This window comes from Belonocnema kinseyi, chromosome 6 (genome assembly GCF_010883055.1).
Source record: "Belonocnema kinseyi isolate 2016_QV_RU_SX_M_011 chromosome 6, B_treatae_v1, whole genome shotgun sequence".
Classification (NCBI taxonomy): domain Eukaryota; kingdom Metazoa; phylum Arthropoda; class Insecta; order Hymenoptera; family Cynipidae; genus Belonocnema; species Belonocnema kinseyi.
The window spans coordinates 57,333,142-57,353,120 of record NC_046662.1 but is presented as its reverse complement, the minus strand read 5'-3'; the positions used below and the strand labels follow the sequence as shown (position 1 = coordinate 57,353,120).

The 19,979-nt window shown below is 26.4% G+C and overlaps 1 protein-coding gene across 2 annotated transcripts in view; it reads left to right on the top strand.

Annotated features, from left to right (window-relative positions):
- Nucleotides 1-19,979, top strand: part of LOC117174164 (mushroom body large-type Kenyon cell-specific protein 1) — a 180,814-nt gene that overhangs the window by 136,891 nt on the left and 23,944 nt on the right. Inside the window, exons 4-6 of one of the 2 annotated variants that reach the window (XM_033362988.1) lie at nt 5,023-5,310; nt 5,944-6,180; nt 8,998-9,077. In XM_033362988.1, coding sequence (XP_033218879.1) covers nt 5,023-5,310; nt 5,944-6,180; nt 8,998-9,077 — 605 coding nt within the window. Of the gene's footprint in view, nt 1-5,022; nt 5,311-5,943; nt 6,181-8,976; nt 9,078-19,979 lie in introns of both variants that reach the window. The other variant, XM_033362987.1, reaches the window with a different exon arrangement.

The window sequence follows — 19,979 nt, the reverse complement described above, 5'->3', positions numbered from 1 at the left end:
TTTCCTTCCCATACCTCTCCTTTCTTTACCCCTCTCCTCCTTTCCCCTATTACCTCACCCCATTCTCTTAACCATTTCCGTTCCCATAGTTCTCCCTTCTTTACCCCTCTCCTCATTTCTCCGACTGCCCCTCCCCTTATTCTCCAACCTTCCCCTACATCCTTTCTCCATCATTTACTTTCCCTCCTGGAAAAAATAACTGCTTTTCGCTAAATTTGGTAAAATAACATCCACCATCTAAAAAATCGAAATTTCAAAAGATTAAAAAAATTGTCCTAAATATTTCGAGGACTTTACAATCATGTCAAGATTTCAACAGATTCCAAAAAGTTCTAAAGGATATTTACTGTTTTGAGAAATTTGAATGGATTTTATATGGTTTGAAAGCTTTCGGAATATTTTAATAGATTCTGAAGGATTTTATACAAATTCTAAGACTTTAAGGGATTTCAAGGACTTTAAAGATTTGATCAAAAATCACTTAAATTTGAATGATTCTAGGGCATTTTACAAGATTCAACAAAAATTTTATAAATTTGAAAAATATCTAGCAATTTTAGGAATTTTGAACAATTTCTAGAGAAATTTAGGAAATAAATAAAATGGAATGAATTTTTAAGAGACTTCTAGGTTTATACAAGGATTTCTACGAATTTAAGGTGATTTTATGAGATCTCAGAGGATCTTAAAGATTTAAACATTTTTTTACAAATATTTTAAGTTCTTAAAAATTTCAATATGTTGTATAGGTTTTCAAAACATTTCTAGGGATTTTACAAGAATTAAGCGATTATTGAAATTCTAAAGTATTTTAAAGAATATGCTGCATTTAAAAAGATTTCAAGAAATTTCATGCGATTTAAAGAATTTTGTTGGATTATAGAAAATTTGGTAGATTTACATTTCTAAGGAATTTGAAATGATTTCCTAAGATTTCATAAGGCTTAAAATATTGTGAAGATTTTACATACTGAAATCTTTCCAGTTTTAAATTATTTTTCTATATTTTCGAAACTTCTAAATATCTTTTAAGCTTACTCGCTTTCTTTTTTAAATTATTAATGTTTCATTTCTTATTTATTTATAAAATTTTGATTTTATTTTGAAACCTCAATCGGTTAAATAGTAAATCAATTAATCCTGCTAAACAAAACAATCGCTTTAAAATCTTCCAGTTTCTTTTTTGAAAATTTTTGGAAATTTTCTGAAATATTAAAAAAAAATTTTTTCAAATGAACTTTTTTGACAAAAAAATTATGTTCAATTTTCATAGGAATCTAAATAATAAAATTTATTCACTTAATACCTTTAAAAATAATTCCAAAGTTCCTAATTTTTTTTCTCGAAATGTTCCGAATCTACATTTTGTTTAGAAATTTTGGAAATCTTTTAAGTTTCAAATTAATTCACAATTTTTTGTAAAATTTGTATGCATCTCAAACCTGCTTGAATTTTTTAAATTCAATCATTGTTCTATTCTTATTTATTTGCCAAATTTTTAAATCTTTTTAGGTCTTCTGTAAAATTTAAACTTTCAAAATGAAAAATCACTTCAAATTTTCTCAGAATCTTTTTAAATTTTTAACATTTTTGAAACTTTGTCAAACCACCTTCATATTTTTTCTGATTTGAATTTTTCTTAAACTTTTAATAAATTCAGAAAAATTTAAAAAAATGGCTGATAAAAAAATTTCAAGGGTTTTTATCAGATTTGTGAGATTATAGAGTCTTGCAGGGCATTTCACAAGCTCTATGAGATATTATTTTTAAGGGATTTCAAAGGATTTTAAAAAGTGCAAAGCTTTATTTTAGATTCCAATCACTTTAACGATGTTTAAACATTTTTAAGAGTTCTCAAACAATTTCATCAGATTTCACAAAACTTGATACGATTTCAAAATAAATTTAAGAATTCATAAATAAGACATTTCTATAGATTTCAAGGGATTGAACAAAATTGAAAAAATTTCAGGGAATTTGAGAGGATTTCAAACATTAAAAGATAGCATGATTGAATGGATTTTATTTATTATTTCAAGGGATTTTCAAAGTATTTGAAAGAGTTTAGGGTGTATAAAAAATCCTAATTGTATAGTTAAAAAATTGCGTGACCCTATTTTGCTACTATTTTTCAAAATTTATGATACTATTGACACTATTTTTAATTTCCTAAACATTGTCAGCGCACTATTTCTCGTAAAAAAATACTTCCAAGAAATATGCGAATAACTATCATAAACCATAAACTGCAATAGCGAGGACATTCTCTAATTACAACTGCGATCAAGATACCCTCTTTTTTACAAATTGTCAACTCTAATTTTGTTACTCGCAGTCATTTTTTATGATAACACAAGTAAATAAAAGTACGCATAGATATTGACATCCAAGGACATAATAATTAACAGTAAAAAACAAATTGAACTAACTTTATGCAACTTGAATGCAAAAACATTTTTGAAAAAATAGGGTGCACAAAGGTTAGAGAAAAACTGGAAAACAGGAAAATGTCAGGAATTTTGCAAAAATTAGGGATTTTCTGTAGGAAACACGCTACGCAACTATCAGGAATAATTCAAATAAAATTTTCAAGATTTCAAAGAATTTTTAATAGATTTAAATAATTCAAAGGGATTGCATAGGAGTTTGAAGATTTTAGGATATTTAAAAATAATACCAAGTAATTCTCAAAAGGTTTAATAAGTTCTAGGGAATTTTAAAAGATTTAAAAGTATTATAAAGGCTTTTGAAGATTTAAGAGTATTTTTAAAACGTCAAAGCAATCTTCAAGAGCTTTAACAAATTTCAAGGAATGTTAAATATTTCAAGAAATTTTTGAGCCTTTAAAATATTTTATCGTATTTTGAATCACTCCAAGGCATTTTCACATGATTAACATTTTTTCAAGGAGTTTTCAAGGGCTTAAATGATTTGAATGAATTTACGATAAAGGCAAGGGATTTCATAGGATTTCGAATATTTTCCAATATTTAAAGGTATTTCCAAAGATTTTTAAGAATTAAATTTTTTGAGGTTATTTCAAAAGATTCCAATGAATTTTCGGGAGGTTTAAATAGTTTTAATGAAATTTAAAATGGATTTGAGAATATTGGAATAATTTAAACAAATTTGTTCAAAATAATTAAGGAACTTCGTAGGGTTTTAAAAATTGTTTTATTTTATTTTAAGGAATTTAAAAGATTTTAGGATATTTAAAAAGATTCCAAACAATTTTCAATTGATTTTAATCTTTCGATGTAATAAAAAATTCTGTTAAATACTTAAAATAATTTTTTTTTAATTCTGAGTAATTCTCAAGAGCTTTCGAAGATTTCAAGGAATTTCAAAATATTTAACAGGATTTAAAACATTAAAGGACTTTTCTAACTTCCCAGGAGTTTTCAATTGATTTCAATAATTTAAACGAATGTCAAAGGGTTTGAAATATTTAAGAGACTTTTAAATAATATAAGGTAATTCGAAGAAATTTACCAATTTTAAGAGATTTCAAGAGATTTCAATAATATTAGAATTAATTCAATAATTATTTAACTCTCATTCACTCATCAAAATTTAATTTAATTTTGAAATAATTAAAGATATTCTGTTAAAATGAAATGTTCTATATAAAAAATCAAAACATTTAAAAGTCCTAAAAATGGTTCAAAAATGTATGTCTAAACCTTCAAAAACATATATGTTGGTTAAAATTTTTAGAAATCTCTTTAAATTTTTTATTATTTTTGAAATTTTGGCATAGCATATTTAAAATATTATAACGTACCTATTTCAAAAAGATTGAAAAAATTTCAAGGGATTTTAAGAGATTGCAATAATTTTTGAAGATATAAAACTATTTTAAAGGACTTGTAAGGTTCGTGGATTTTTGAAAATATTTCAAGGAATTTTATAATATTTTCAAGGATTTTAATTTATTTGAGGTAGTTTAATGAATTTATTAACAAGAAGTAAAAAAATTTGCAGGGATTCAAAAATTTTAGGAGCTTTTCAAATATTTTTTACAATTCATATGAATTAATTTAGAATTCACCCTTTTTTCAGTAATTTATCCCAAATTGTCTTCATTTCTTTTGAATACTCTCGAAAATTTTTAATTCTCTTGAATTCTTCCAAATTCACTCAAATTTATAAATTCAATGGATTTTTTGAAATTCTGTTTAGTTTTTTTTAACTTATCCTGAAATTCCCTTGAATTTTTCTAAACTCATCTCAAAACTTACTGAATTGAATGAATATTTTAATATTTCTCAAATTTTTTTATTCGCCTCAAATTTGTATTAATATAATCGAATTATTTTTATTTCCGTTAAATCCCTTTAAACTATCTGCAAAATTACTGAAATCAGTGGAATTTTTCTGATAAAAATTTTGTTTTCGTATTCATTTTAATTCTTTTGAATTCAATTTGAATTCTTTTAAAGCCTTATGATTTATCTTGAATTCGCTAAAGTTCACATAGAATTCTTATAAATTTCATCGAATTTTTTTAAATTTGTTTAAACTCAAAAAAACATTACCTAACTTATTTTTGGAAATTTACCACTCTCGATCACTTTTTCGGGTTGAATAGATGATAGCCCAGAGAAAATGATAAATTTAAAAAATTTATATTTTTAAACTAAAACTGTGTTTGCAATTCATATTTGCCTCTAATTAACCGGAAAGAAGGTAATTGAGAACCTAATTCCAATTTCGTTTCATAAAATGTTTAATGAGAAAGCAGTTTTCATTTGAATCTTAGAAGAATTCAAAATGGGTTTATTTTTTTTACAAAAGATCCTATGTTAAAAATGTTACAAGGTTATAATGTTTTCCTTTAAATAATAATGGACAGGGAAAATAACAAACGAGTCAAGGAAAAATTAGGGAAAATTTAGCCAAATTTTGCAAATGATGTTTTGAGACCATCCTGTAAACCAAAAAGAAAATCACCTGCAAGTAGATTTTACATCTTCAACTCGAAAACAATAATCTGAATAATGAATGACCTTTTGTTTTCAGGAACGTATAGAGGGAGTCGCGTTGGAACGAATACAGGTGACACAGGGTTTGTTGAGGGTAAAAAAGGAGGAGGAGCTTCAGGAGGCGCCAGTTCCTGGCAGTGGATTGAATTCGACCTCTGCGGCGACAACCAACTCACTATCGGCAACCAAGGAGTCGGAAGTGATTCCAGAAAACGTGTTCCTTGGAAATCGGATAGTGAGTCCTCCACCGGAAGATTGGAAGCCGTTGGACAAGTGTTACTTCTGTCTCGATGGCAAGCTGCCACACGACGACCAGCCGCCCCTTGTAAGTCCTAATGTTGAAAATCCATCTCTCCCAAGCCACCCTCTTCCCAAGGATACTTTGCTTTGAACTCCTCTTTAAAGATTCATGAAGGCACTTCCAACACCTTGACTTCCCACTATGAAAACTCATTCTAGACTCACCAAGATTCACCTCATCTTCTCATCTCAATCCCAATCTCACACCTCCTAGCAACAACCAATCGAAGGCCATATCTAAAAATCAAGCAGAGAATCTAAAAATCAAATAGAGAATCCAAAAATCAAGCAGTGAATCTAAAAATCCATCCTAGCAGCCATTTCTTCTGAAGAGCGGGAGTAAGCTGGAGTAGTGGTAGTCGCGCGGTCAACTCTCGTTCTAGTGACGTCTAGGCCCGAAGATACGACTTTACCACCACTCGAGCTCTTCAGAAGAACTGAAAATGGAAGTGCAACATATATTTCTGACTGAAAACGTCTATTTTAAAGGATACTTTGCTTTGAACTTCTCTTTCGAGATTCATGAAGGCACTTCTAACACCTTGCCTTCATCGAAACCAATTGAAGACCCTATCTGAAGATCAACAAGCCTGGAAATCAGGAAACCAATCCCCACTTCCTCGGACCTTTTTTAATCGCATTTCTTTTGCGTTTATAGAGTCCTCAGAGTGAGAGCAGCAGCAGTTCTCGATCAGCGGAGTCTCCGATGTCAGTTCAGGTCGACCCCATGGCGGCATCCGTGGTGGCAGCCGCTCTTGGCACGTACCCAACATTACTGCCACAATGGTGTCTACCACCGAGGGAGGCACCCCACGTCAACGTGCAAGCTCACCAAGATAATGCATCGGGAGCCGATCAACCCCTCGATCTCTCGGCCAAGCCCAAAAATTCTCAGGTAAGTCCCCTTTCATCAAGGTCCCCCCTTTTCAATTCAGAAATCTACCTGAAAGCCAGATCCGTGCGAGCTAATTAAACTGGAACTCGATATGTCCTCTTGTGGTCCAGATTCTTTCACCCAAATAGATTTTATTCCTTTATTTCAATCCACTCATTCTTCAATGAAGGATCTATACTTGGTCCCTCTTTTCAATACTCTCAGCATCCACTTTTGGTAGTATGCAGAAAAAGAAACTTACGTGCTGGCCAGGGTGGAGGCTGGTCAGGGAAAACCCTAAAAATTAGGAAAGTCAGGGAATTTTGTTGGTTAGGAAATTTCAAAAAATAACAGGGATTTTGAAAAAGCAAGTGAAAAAAGTCAGGGGGTTTCTGTAAGAAGTGCTTTAAGTGACTGTCAAGCGTATTCGGGACTTTAACAACTTTTTTTTCTCAAATTATTTTCTAGTTACTTTTTTGAGATAAAGATACTTTTATAACTTTTTTGAATGAAAAAATAATTTCTTAATATTATCGCTTATTATATTAAGTAGATTTTTTCAAATCATTCTTTGGTTACGTTTTTAAGATAAAGTGACTGAAGTCACTTTTTAAAATGAAAATATATTTTAATGATATTACTTATTATATTAGTTACATTTTTTCAAATTATTTTTTGACTAATTTTTTTAGGTAAGGATAATTTAGTAACTTTTTTAATGAAAAGATAATTTATTAATATTATTACTTATTAAATTACTTAGATTTCTTCAAATAAACTAAACCGTGGGTTAAAAACTATTGGAAACGAAAATGAATGATTTTGAAATATTTTTAAGTACTTTCAAAGATTCCAAGATTTTTAAACAGATTTCAATCATTTAAAGGGATTTTATAGGATTTAGACAACTGTAGGGCATTTTGAAGATCTAATAAAAATTTCAAAAATTCTATTAATATTCAAGAAGTTTAAAAAGTTCTGAAGGACTTGAAAGCTTTTTAGGAATTTCGAAATATTTTGAAGAATTTGAAATATTCTTGATATAACTATAATATTCGAAGTAATAAATAAATTCTAAATTAATATTCTAAATATCAATCTAAGAATTTAAACTATTTCAGGTTATTTTGAAAGATTCCAAGGCACTTTCAAGTGATTTAACCATTTTCGAAAAATTTGCAAGAACTTTAATTATTTTAATTCATTTAAAAAATTTCAATGTAGCTTTAAAAATTTTTCTAGAATATTTTTGAAGATGCCAAGGGATTTTATAAGATTTCTAAGAATTTTAAAGATTTCAAAAGCATTTTATGTATTTTAATTAGTCTTGTAGATATTTAAATTTTTGTATAGATTTTAGGATAGTTAAAAAAATTCCAAAGGTTTTTTAATTTGTTTTAATAATTTGAGGATATTTCCAAAAATTTTACAACTAGTAGCATTTTTTCCAAATTTCAAAGTATTTTGAAGAATTTAAACAAATTTCAGCTGATTTCAAAATATTTAAAGGGCTGTAAGTATCTGAGGGTATCCTTAAAAGATTTCCATTATTTACAGTGATTTTTAAAGATTTAAATAATTTTAGGTTATTTTTAAAAATGCCAAGGAATTTTCTAAAGTTCAAGGAAATTTTAAGAAATTTCCAAAAGAATGTAAATGATTTTAAATATCCTATGGTAGACTTAACATATTTTTATAATTAAAAGTGATTCCAAAAAAATTTAAAGATTTTTTTTCATTTCAAAAAATTTTCACGAGCCTTCAAAAGTTTCATGGGATTTTAAATATGTTAGGACTTTTTATAAATTTCAAAAGAAAAAATTAAAGGGTTTCAAAAATTTTAAGGGATTTTAAAAATCTTTACACAATTTATAATGTTATGGTATTTCAAAAGTTTTCAAGGAAGTTTTATTTGATTTTAGTAATTTAATGGAATTTCTAACAATTAAAATTATATTAGGATATTTTAAAAGATTTAAATACATATTTAAAAGCTTTAAAAAGTTTTAAGAGATTTCAAAATATTTCGGAGAATTTTAAAAGGTTCTAAGAAATTTTAAACTGATTTTAATAAGTGGAAGGGATTTCAAAAAATAATAAATATTTTAAGTTCCTTCAAAAGATTTCAATGGATTATTGTAGGAAATGCTACAAGAATATAATTTTGGTCTTTAAATTTGAATGGTCTGGGTAAATAGAAAATAAATTAGGGAAACGTCATACAATTTTGAAAAAAAAAACGTTTTGCGGCCACCCAGGTTTTCGGTAAAAATTAGTCTGTTAAAATTTGGAGATTGGAAATTTTGAACATCCTGAGCCCATAACCTGTTAAAATAAATTAACAATCTAGAAGTGAGACTTACAAATTGATATAGTTATTTTTGTTATTGGGATTTCAAACCTTGAAATAATATAGTAAAAACTGCAATTTCAAAATTCTGAATTTGATAGAAACTTACAAAATCATAAAACCATATCCCCTCTACAATCATTTAATTAAAAATATTCTTGAAGAAATCTGGACTTCGAATAATTCCTTGCCATTTTACCTAGAAGCATGCTAATTTTAATTTGAACCATCCCATATACTTCCTTATTCTTATATTCTGATTTTATTTGGTTTTTATCAGTGAAATAATATTTCCAATAATTCACGAGCTTAATAATCAATTTCAAAATTCTTGAATACAAATAATTTTGTCAGCAAACTAAAGAATTGGAAATTGTAAATCACTGCTTTCGATATCCACTAATGTTTTTTATGATTTTTAGACTGTCTTTTAGTGAGTTCTGAAACTTTTTACGTTTGTCCTATAGAAGAATCATCGTCGTTTTCAGGACAACAACATATCCTTGTTGGAACAACAAAAAATACCTCTGCGAATGCCGGCAGGACTAGACCCTAAGACGATATTCAAGTGAGTAGTTTTAGTCATTTTATTATCAAATTAAAACCTCACAAAGAAAATCGACGAGATATAAACATGAACCACGAAAAATTCTATTCCAGATGCAAAAAAAAGAACTTTTATCAAATATTATTCAAAATATTTCGTGCAGAATGTAGCCATGCGTTTTATTTTAAAGTGATGAAGATTTAAAAAAATCTGAGTTATTCTTAGACCCAAATCTGATTAATTTTTAATGAAATGAACCTGATTGTGGTTTAAAATGAACCTAATTTGGTTCAGCTTAAAAAACTGTTTTAAAAAGAACCGTATTTTATTCTAGAAATTAACCAGGTGTGGTTCATTTGGAACTAAACTCGGGTTCATTTTGATTAGAAAGAAGCTAATTATGTTGAAATTAAGCTGCATTTCGGTCAAAATTAACCCAATGTGTTTGAACATAAAAAATCGTTTAACAAGATTCAAATTATCTGTCCAAGTTGAACCAAATTAAATTTATTTTGAATAGAAAGAAAAAAAATATGCTTAAAAATGGACCGATCTTCGGTTTGATATCAACCTAATGTGGATTAACTAATAAAAGTGTTATCAACAGAACCAGTCTTTGATTGAAAATGAACCAGAGTTTGATTTAAAGTAAACTTAATGTGGTTGAACTTAGGAAATTGTTCTAAAAAGAATCAGATTTCATGTTAGAAAAGTACCAAGTTTGATTTATTTGAACCAAAGTTCGGTTCATTTTGAACAAAAAGAACAAGGTTTTGTTCCGAATAAGTCTGATTTCGGTTTAGAATTTACCCAATGTGATTTGAAGAAAATTCCTATAAAAAAAAGAACCAGATTTCCTGTTCGAGTTAAACCAGACTTGGTTAATTATAAACCAAAATTCCGGGTTAAGTTGCACCAAGTTTAGATCACAGGGAACCCAGCATGGTTCAAGTTAAAAATTCTTCTGAAAAGAGACACATTTCCTGCTCGAGAAGAACCAGACTGAACTCAAAACATTAATCTGAAAAGAACCAAACAAGGTTTATTTTCAACCCAAAACGAGGTTAGTTTTGAACGAAAAGAAGCAGATTATGCTAAAAATGAACTAAAGTTCGGTTTATTTGAAACAAAACACAGTTCATTCTGTAATTTTCATCTGTGATCATCATAGTCAGATGACTGTCAAGTGACGTAGCAGCTCGCTAGACCGATATAATTTACACTGCGTGACTAAGGTGGTAATTGGATTCCTTTCGAAAGAAAGATCTCAATTGCACGTGGCACGTTGCAAGTAGGTCTATTCGGAACGTGTGATAAGACGCACACATTGACGCTATAAAGTGCAATCTGGCAACAGAGACTTTGGAGAATGATAACCCTGATTCCTACTGTCAATTAGACAATCGTCTGCAAGCTGGATAACCTCAACCTTGCTTAACTAGAAATATAGTCTAGGAATATAATAGCTTTATCTGCGTAGAAATTTCTTAGGGCTTTATCGCTTGAAATGACTAATAGCAACAATTTATTACGGTCTAGTGAGTCATTTTTATTTATAATTGTTCTGTTATACATTGAAAATTACTGATGATTTCCAGAACTTCAGTTTACATAATTTTAAACGATTTTAAAATAAAAGCAATTTTATTTTAATTAGATCTAACCAAGTTCCGAGCATCCGGTTACTAATTGAACATTGAAATTTCTCATCTTTATTGTTCATGACATTATTGCTTGAAGAACGTTTTTGAAGTTGATCTAATAAAAGCGTTCTTAGATTTAACGTTTTAAAATTGAAAACTTTTAAATTAAAAGTGCTGGTATCAAATCCTATACAATGAAGGAACTTTATTTTATTGAAAACACTTTATTCGTTTGCAATTCATGAAGCAGAGATGGGAAGCGAATTACAATTTAATTTATCAGTCGAACATGCAATGTGATTTAAGCGATTTTTATTGAGTTAAGTATTTATTTAATGACCATGTGATTGATTATTTTTATTTTCTTTAAGAGAGAGAGAGATTCGAATTAATAATTTAATTGTTTATTTTAGTTTATTTTAATTTCCTAATAATCAACATCAATCACTGCTAGAATTTAATTTCTGTTAATATAATTCTAATTTAGTTGCTAGCATTGATAATGAATTGATGGGATTCACTTTGAATTGATTAATTTAATTCAATAATTGTAATTTAATTTAAATTGATCAAATTCTTTTCCTAAATTGAGAATCATTTAATATTTATTCATAGAATCCAATTTGAATAGCCTTAATTTAATTTGACTTACTTGATTTCAATTTTAATTGAAAGAATTCACTTTGTATTGCTATAATTTAGTTTTAATTTATGAAACTCATAATACTCTAAATAAATCAATTTAATTGCTTCAAAATAATTGTTATTGCATTGCTATTGATGCATTTTAAATTGTTAAAATTCTTTTGTCTGATCTGGGATTTCACTGGAATTTCTAGTTTTCAACTGGTAGAATTGCAATTGCGTTTTATTGAATATAATTTGTTTGAATTTCCTTCATACTGATGGAATTCATGTCGAATGTATTAGACTTTATTTGGCCCTGAATAATTCAATTTCATTGCTTAATTTCAATTTAAATTGCTGGAATGCAATTTAAATTTTTCAAATTCTTTTTATATATCTATGATTGCACTCAAATTATTAGATTCAAATTGAAATTGATAGAAATCAATTTGTATTGCAGAAGTTCAATTAAGTTGCTAGAATTCAATTTTGAGTGCTTTAGTTTAGTTTTAATTGATATATAATTTATTTTAAATTGCTGGAATTTAATTTTAAGTGCTAGAATGCCATTTAAATTGTTGAAATTCGTCTGTTATATCTAAAATTATACTTCAATTACTAGGTTTTAATTCACATCATTCAATTTTTTGCTAGAATTATATTTTCATTGTTGGATTGCAACAATGATAATATCCAACAATGAAAATATAATTCTAGCAAAAAATAGAATGATGTAAATTAAAACCTAGCAATTGAAGTATAATTTTAGATATAACAGACGAATTTCAACAATTTAAATGGCATTCTAGCATTTAAAATTAAATTCCAGCAATTTAAAATAAATTATATAGCAATTAAAACTAAACTAAAGCACTCAAAATTGAATTCTAGCAACTTAATTGAACTTCTGCAATACAAATTGATTTAAATTGTTGAAATTCGTCTGTTATATCTAAAATTATACTTCAATTGCTAGGTTTTAATTTACATCATTCAATTTTTTGCTAGAATTATATTTTCATTGTTGGATTGCAATTTAAATAGTGTACATTTTTTTATAGTGACTAAAATTTTACTTACGTTGCTAAAACCCAACTTAAAGTGAATAGTCTTTCAGTATATCTATAATTCCATTTGAATTCCTACATTTCAATTTCAATTGATAGAATTCTATTTGTTTTACTACAATTTAATATTGATTTCTAAAATTCAATTTTTTTAAGAGTGCAATTTAAATGATTTAATCTTTGTTGTTACGTCTAGAATTCCACTTGAATGACCAGATTTCAATTCCAATTGATAGGATTTAGTTTCTATTTCTAGATTTAAATTTTAGTTCCTAGAAATTACTTTTTATTTCTATAATACATTTGCAATTTCTGGAATTCACTTTGCATTACGTAGTTTAATCCGAATTCATATACTACTTCAATTTGAACTGCTTCATTTAAATGTTTAAGCTGCTCGAATTCCATTTATATTTCTAGAAATTAATTTGAAATTTGTAAATTCTTTTGTCACATCAAGAATTCCATTTGTATTGCTAGCATGCAATCTGAATTGCTTGAATTGAGTTTTAATTGCCATGTTATTCATTTAAAATTTCAAAACTTACGTTTATATTACTAGAATGTAATTTAAATTGTCGAAATGATATTCTTGTAGCTAAAATTATCTAATTCTTATTTATAAAATTCAATTTAAATTGCTTCAATTTAATTTCGTTTGCTAGAATTATATTTCCATTGTTAGACTGCAATTGAAATTGTTACAATTTAATCTAAATTTGCTAGAATTTAATTCAAATTGATTTAATTATTATTTATTTGCTATATAGTTAAACTTAAATAGCTAGAGTTCCATTTGTATTGATACTCTGCACTTTAAATGGTGTTAAAATTCTATTCTTGCATTTACAATTAATAAATCTAAATTAATAGAATCCTATTTGAACAACTTTCATATAATTTCATTGCTAAATTTCTCATGGTTTTTGTGAGAATGCAATTTAAATGATTAAAATTCTTTTTTTATATCTAGAATAACACTTCAATTTCTTGGTTTTAATATAAATTGATAGTATTTGTATTTTATTTGTTACAATGCAATTTAAATTGTTAAAATTCTTTTTCTATATCTAAAATTACACTTAAATTTCTAAGTTTTAATTTTAATTGATAGAGTTCCATTTCCATTGCTATATTTTAATTTCAGTTTCTAAAATTTACTTTTTATGCTATAATTCATTTCTAATTTATGGAATTCACTATTGATTGAACACTCTAATTTAATTTCTTTAATTCAATTTTAATTGCCATAATTTCAATTGTATTGTTAGAATTCTATATGAATTTCCCAAAATTTACTCGTTTATCTAGAATTACTCATTTCAAAATTTTAAATTTATATTTTTAAAATTCTTATTTCTTTAGCTAGAATTCCATTTCTATTGCTATGTTTTTATTTTAATTGCTAGAATTCCATTAATATTTCTATGTTCAATTTTCAGTTGCTAGTATTCATTTTTATTGCGGTAATTTGTTTTTAATTGATTAAATTAACTTTTATTTAAATAACTCAATTTAATTACTTGAATTTAATTTTAATTGCTGGAATTCCTTTTTTTGCTAAATACAATTTAAATTTTTAAAAATGTATTCTTCTATCTAGAGTTACATTCAATCTGAATTAATATAATTCAATTTGAACTGCATTGATTCAATTTTAATTGCTAAAAGTCCCTTCACTTTTAATTGAACAATTCGATTCAATTGTCTTAAATCTATTTTACCTGGCGTAATTTCATTTGTATTGCTATTATTGCTATTATTCATTTCGCAATTATAAATTCAAATGGTTGAAATTCCTTTTCTATATCTATAATTCCATTTGCTACATTTGCTAAATTTGCTAGAATGTATTTGTTTATTCCTATAATTTTTTTTAATTGTTGAAATTCTTTTCTATTTAAATAACTAAATTGAATTGCTTTGATTCAATTTTAATTGCTAGAAATCCTTTTTTTTTAACAAAATGCAATTTCAATTATTAAAATTTTATTCTTATATCTAGAATTATATTCAATCTTAATAAACAGAATTTAATGGGAACTGCTTTTATGTAGTTTTGATTGCTAAAATTCCATTCACTTTTGATTCAATAATTCAATATAACTTCTTTAGTTCAATTTAAGTTGCCATCATTCTACTAGTATTGCTAGAATTAATCAATCTAAATTGCTAAAATTCTTATTATTTCTCCAGAATTTACTTAAATTGCTATATTTTTGTTTTAATTGCTATATTATAATTGTAATTGCTAGAATTCCTTTTGCGTTACTAGAATGAATATAAATTGATAGAGTTGATGTGACTTGTTATGAGATTAATTTTCATTGAGTAGAACTCTAAGATACCCCTTATTTTTCGAGCCGTCATATAAACTACAAAGGAAAAAAAAATGAGAGAGATGGAGAGAAAGGGAATAGTCACTTTGTGAGTTGATGCATGCGAGGTGTAGATTACGTGAACTAATAATAGAAGATGATAAAAAATTTGACGCGCAAAATGTGATTCGCGTGTGGGGAAAACATCGAAATCGCAATGAGGGCAACGTACTGTACTCTGGGATATTTTACCCTCCCCTTTGGAGAATGTAGATTTGCCGTGACCCTCGCGAAATAAGAACGAGCAGACTGCAGTAGTCCTAACCACAATGAGTACGTTTACACGGCCGATAAGAGCCCGGATAAGGAAGACGCGAGTCAACGCGTTGACGCGATGACGCCACGGGCGGCATCGACCTCGGCAGGGTGGATTTACAATATTTCTTCATTACAGGTCTCATTAAGTCATCGGACAATGCACTTTGACATTTTTATTTCTCGATTTCGTTTTCAAAATTTGTTGCAATTATCCCTCATATCTGAAAAAATATAGTGAAATAATTTAGTTGATAAGATATAAAATAGGAAAAAATCAAATTTATAGAGACATTTATAACTGTCTTTCAATTATACTTTCGACTGTTGATTCTATTGGGAGAGGCTGTTTGTAGAAGAGTATTTTATTTTTCTTCGGTTTTTTTGGTGAAGATTATTATTTTTTTTCTAATTTTTTTACTGGAAGTACAACTTTTCTATTTTTTATTGAAAATCAATATTTTTTTGTTCCAGGAGTTTTTCTCGTCAAGAAAAGATAGAGATTTAGAAACAAAAATATTGAAATAGTTGAGGAATTTCGATGGGAGGAACTTTAAATAACTAGCAAGGATAATAAATTTTTTAATTTTAAATTTAAATTAATTTTTATATGTTAATTAATATTAATTAGAGTTTTTAATGTTATTTAATTTTTTGTTTTTAATTATATTTATTATTATTTAATTATTTCTTAAATTAATTAACTATTTTGGGGAAAAATGAACTTTTTGTGTGAAATTCATATTCTTCTTTCATAAATTCTTCTTTTTGGGTTTAAAGTAGAATTTTTATTTGAAAATTCGTTTTTCAGTTTAAAAAATTCGATTGTCTGCATCTTTTTGCTTAAAAATGCAACTGTAGTCTTTCTTAATTTATTCTTTTAACTATAAATTTAAGTATTTCCGCTAAAAATTCATCTCTTCAGATGAAATTGAAAACTCATTTATTTTTGCCGAAGATTCATGAATTTGATTGAAAATTTAACTTTTTTGATGAAAATTCTTTTTCCTTTGCTTAAGATTACATTTTTTAATTAAACATGTAACTATTTATCTTTTGTGGTTGAAAATTCAACTGTTTTTAATTCAAATCCTTCTTATTTGAAAAATCAATTATCATTCTAAAAATTCGTCTTTTTGCTTTTACAATTCATGTGATTTGATGGAAATTTCTTCCTTTTTTAGTTGATAAAAAAGTAACTGTTTGGTTGAAAATTATTCTTTATTGGGTGAGGATTCAACTATTTTGTTAAAAATTCATCTTTTTGTTTGTGTTCGACTTTTTTTAATTTAAAAATAAAATATTTTTTTCTTGAAATATCTACTATTACATTATCGGTTTATAATTAATCTTTTTCATTTAAAATGAACTACTTGGTTAAAGGCTAAACCAATTTGTTGAAAAATCATTTTAATTGAAAACAAATTTTTGTTGAAAATTATTTGTATGAACTGAAAACTTAACTATTCCAGTTATTGCTTTATAATTGTAGTTGAAAACTCATCTCTTTGGTTGAAAATGTAACTATTTTATTGAAATTTTGTTTTTAATTCGTTTTTTTTCAACCAAAAATGTAACTGTACTATTTTTGTTGAAAATTTACCATTGTTATTTGAAAAGAAACGTCTTTATTGGTAGAAAACTAATAATATTTTCTTTAATTATGACTTTCATCATATTTTCAGATTGAAAATTTATCTTTTGTTGAAAAGTTTAACATATTTTTTTCTACTGAAGATTTAACTTTCTCACTATTGATTCAACATTCATTTTTTTTTAGTTAAAAATGTATATCTTTGGTGAAAATTTTTAATATTTTGTTGAGTTTTTTAATATTGTTTTATCACTGGAAACTTAATTTCGCCGTTTTTGGTTAAAAATCTATATTTTTTGGTTGAAAATTTATTTATATGGTCATAATTTCAACTATTTTGTTAAAAATTGGAGTACTTTGTTGAAAAATTAACTACTTGCATAAATTTTGTATGTGGAAAAGTCATTTACTCGATTTTTTGTTGATAATTTGTCTTTTTTTCCAAATTAAAGTCTTAGGATTGAAGTTTTCCATCTAAAAAATTTATCTTTTTCGCTTGAAAATTTCACTATTGAAGCTTAATCTTTTTTATTAAATATTTTTCCATTTGATTGAAAATATTGTAGGTTGGAAATCCAACTTTTGTTTAAAAGTTCAACAATTTCCTTTTTTATTCAAAATAAAAATATTTTGCGAATATTATATAAATTATGTATTATATTTTTCATTGAGAATTCATCTTTATTGCTTGAAAATGCAATTATTTGTTTAAAAATTAATTTTTGTGTTCAAATTATGATTTAACATATTTAAAATCTTCAACAATCCTTTTGAATTATCTTCAAAATCTTAAAAAAAAACATAATTATATAAATTTAATAACAAATAATTTAATCCCCCATTAAAAAAGAAAAAAACAAATATGCAATCAAAAGAAATGCGAATTCATTCAAACTCGCTCATTATTGACTGATGGACTGATAAGTGTGTATGATTTTTGCAACATGAACCGTGAATGTGCATTGTGATTTTTATCTGAAAGCTTCAGGTCAATTACATTTAGAAGAGAGGAAAAATGAGATTTTATTTGGAAATAAAATGGGGATTATAAGGTGATATAAACAAGAAAATCTACTAAAAAATTTTCCACACCTGTTATTTGGGAACGAGCAGAATATAGTTTATGACTCAATTCAGTCAACTTTTGTCTTATCGTGACGTTTGATTGCTCTTGTATTTCTGAATTATATTTAAAAATTAAATCACTGCAGTCGATTTTTTTTTAATGAACTAATTTTTTTAGCAAAATTTTTAATTTTCTCTGAATATCAATATTCAAATGCAAGTTATCATAAAAGATGAAATTTCAATCCAATAGATCGAATTTTGAACAGAAAATGTTAAATTTTTAAGTGAAAAAGATGAGTTTTTTAGAAGACAGTTGAATTTGCAACAAATAAATAAATTTTCAACAAAACCATTATATTTTGTTTTAAATTTACTCAAATATTTGGAAAGTTTCGATTTGATACCGCCGAAAAAAAAATTGTAATTTTTGATTAAAAAGCTTCTTAATCAGAAACATGGTGAGATTTCCAACAGAGTTGTCGAGTCTCATCTTTAAAATAATCTTTCAACTTTTTTATAAATAAACAAATATGACGAAAAAACTTGCCATTTTTCTATTTGACGTTTCCGGTTCTAGTGAATAAGATTAAAATTATTAAAATTGCCTAAGTTTTACAAAGGAACATTAGTGAAAGACATTCCAATATAATCTTATAAACAAAACAAAAAATTTTAAACAAATTATTTGTTCAAAGAATGCTTTTTTATGATTTTCCATAATTTTACGTTTTAAAGTTATATTGCAAAAAATTTGAATAGGAATAATATAGTGATTAAGAAATTTCTTTTTGATACAATTATTGTTAATACTGTAAACAAATTTAATGAACAAATGCATGAATCAGCCATTTTTCAATAGAAAAATTCGTTTTTTTTCGATGTCAGTTTTTTAAATTAGGAACTTTCTGATAATTTTAGAAAAATTCATAATTTTTTTATTAATCTTATGTTTTTTTAAACAAATTTAATGAACAAACGCATTATTCGGGTATTTTTCGGCAAGAAAATTCCTTTTTTTCAATGCCAGTCCTTTCAGTTAAGAACTTTATTATAATTTGAGCAACATGCATAAATAGTTGATAAATTTTAAGATTTTTTAAAACAAATTGAATAAACAAAAACATAGATAAGGCATTTGTCGAAAGAAATTTTTTTTAAATAACTTTCTCCAATTGGGAACTTTATGATAATTTCAGAAAAAAATCCTAGTTAATTGATCAATTTATCATTTCTTAAACAATTTTAATAAACAAATGCATTCTTCAGACATCTGTCGACGGAAATTTTTTTTGATGTCTGATTTTTTAATTGGGATCTTCATAGTAAATTTAGCAACATTCATGATTAGTTGATAAATTTTACGATTTTTTAAAACGGATTCAACAAACAAATGCATTATATGAGCATCTGTCGAGGGAAATTTTTTTTCTGCCAGTCTTTTCAATGGGAAACTTAATAATACTCTTATTAGCAGTCATACTTACTTGATAAATTCTCTGAAGTTCTAAATAAAATTTAATAATCATATGCATTATTTGCGCATTTGACGACGAAAAAATTTGTTTTTCAATATCATTTCCTTCAGTTTAAGTTTTTGATTACTTTCATTCTTTTAATAAGGCTGCAGCTTCAAAATAACGTATTTGTTTATTAAATATGTTTTTCAAAATGTATAAAATATATCAAGTAATTATGAATTTTGCTAAAATTATCCTGAATTTCCCCATTAAAAAGACTGACATCGAAAAAAAAAGAATTTTTCCGTCGAAATATGTCCCAATATTGCATTTATTTATTGAAAATTTTCTAAAAAGTCATTAAATTGATTAATGAATTATGAATTTTTTCTGAAATTGTTATGATTTTCCCAACTGAAAGGACTCACATCAAAGACAACAAATCTTTTTGCCATCAAATGCCCAAATGATGCATTTGTTTATTAAATTTGTTTAAAAAAATCATAACATTGATCAAAAAATTATGAGAGTTTCTAAAATTAGCATAAATTATCTAATTAGACAAATCTCACAGAAAAAAGCAACAATTTTTCTGTCAAAAAAGGCCTGATTATTGCATTTGTTTATAATATTTACAATAATAATCACAAGAAGGAAGAGTGACGCCAAAATAGTCTGTTTTAGCCTATTTTTTGGACCTCACTAGAGACCTGGGGAAAAAATATAAAAATATGTTACAGGTATCAAATTACTCGTCATTGAAAACTAAAGTGAGTATCGCTTTTCGCTTTTTCAAAATTTCGAAAAAATACCCCTATTTAGGGGTTGAGAAGA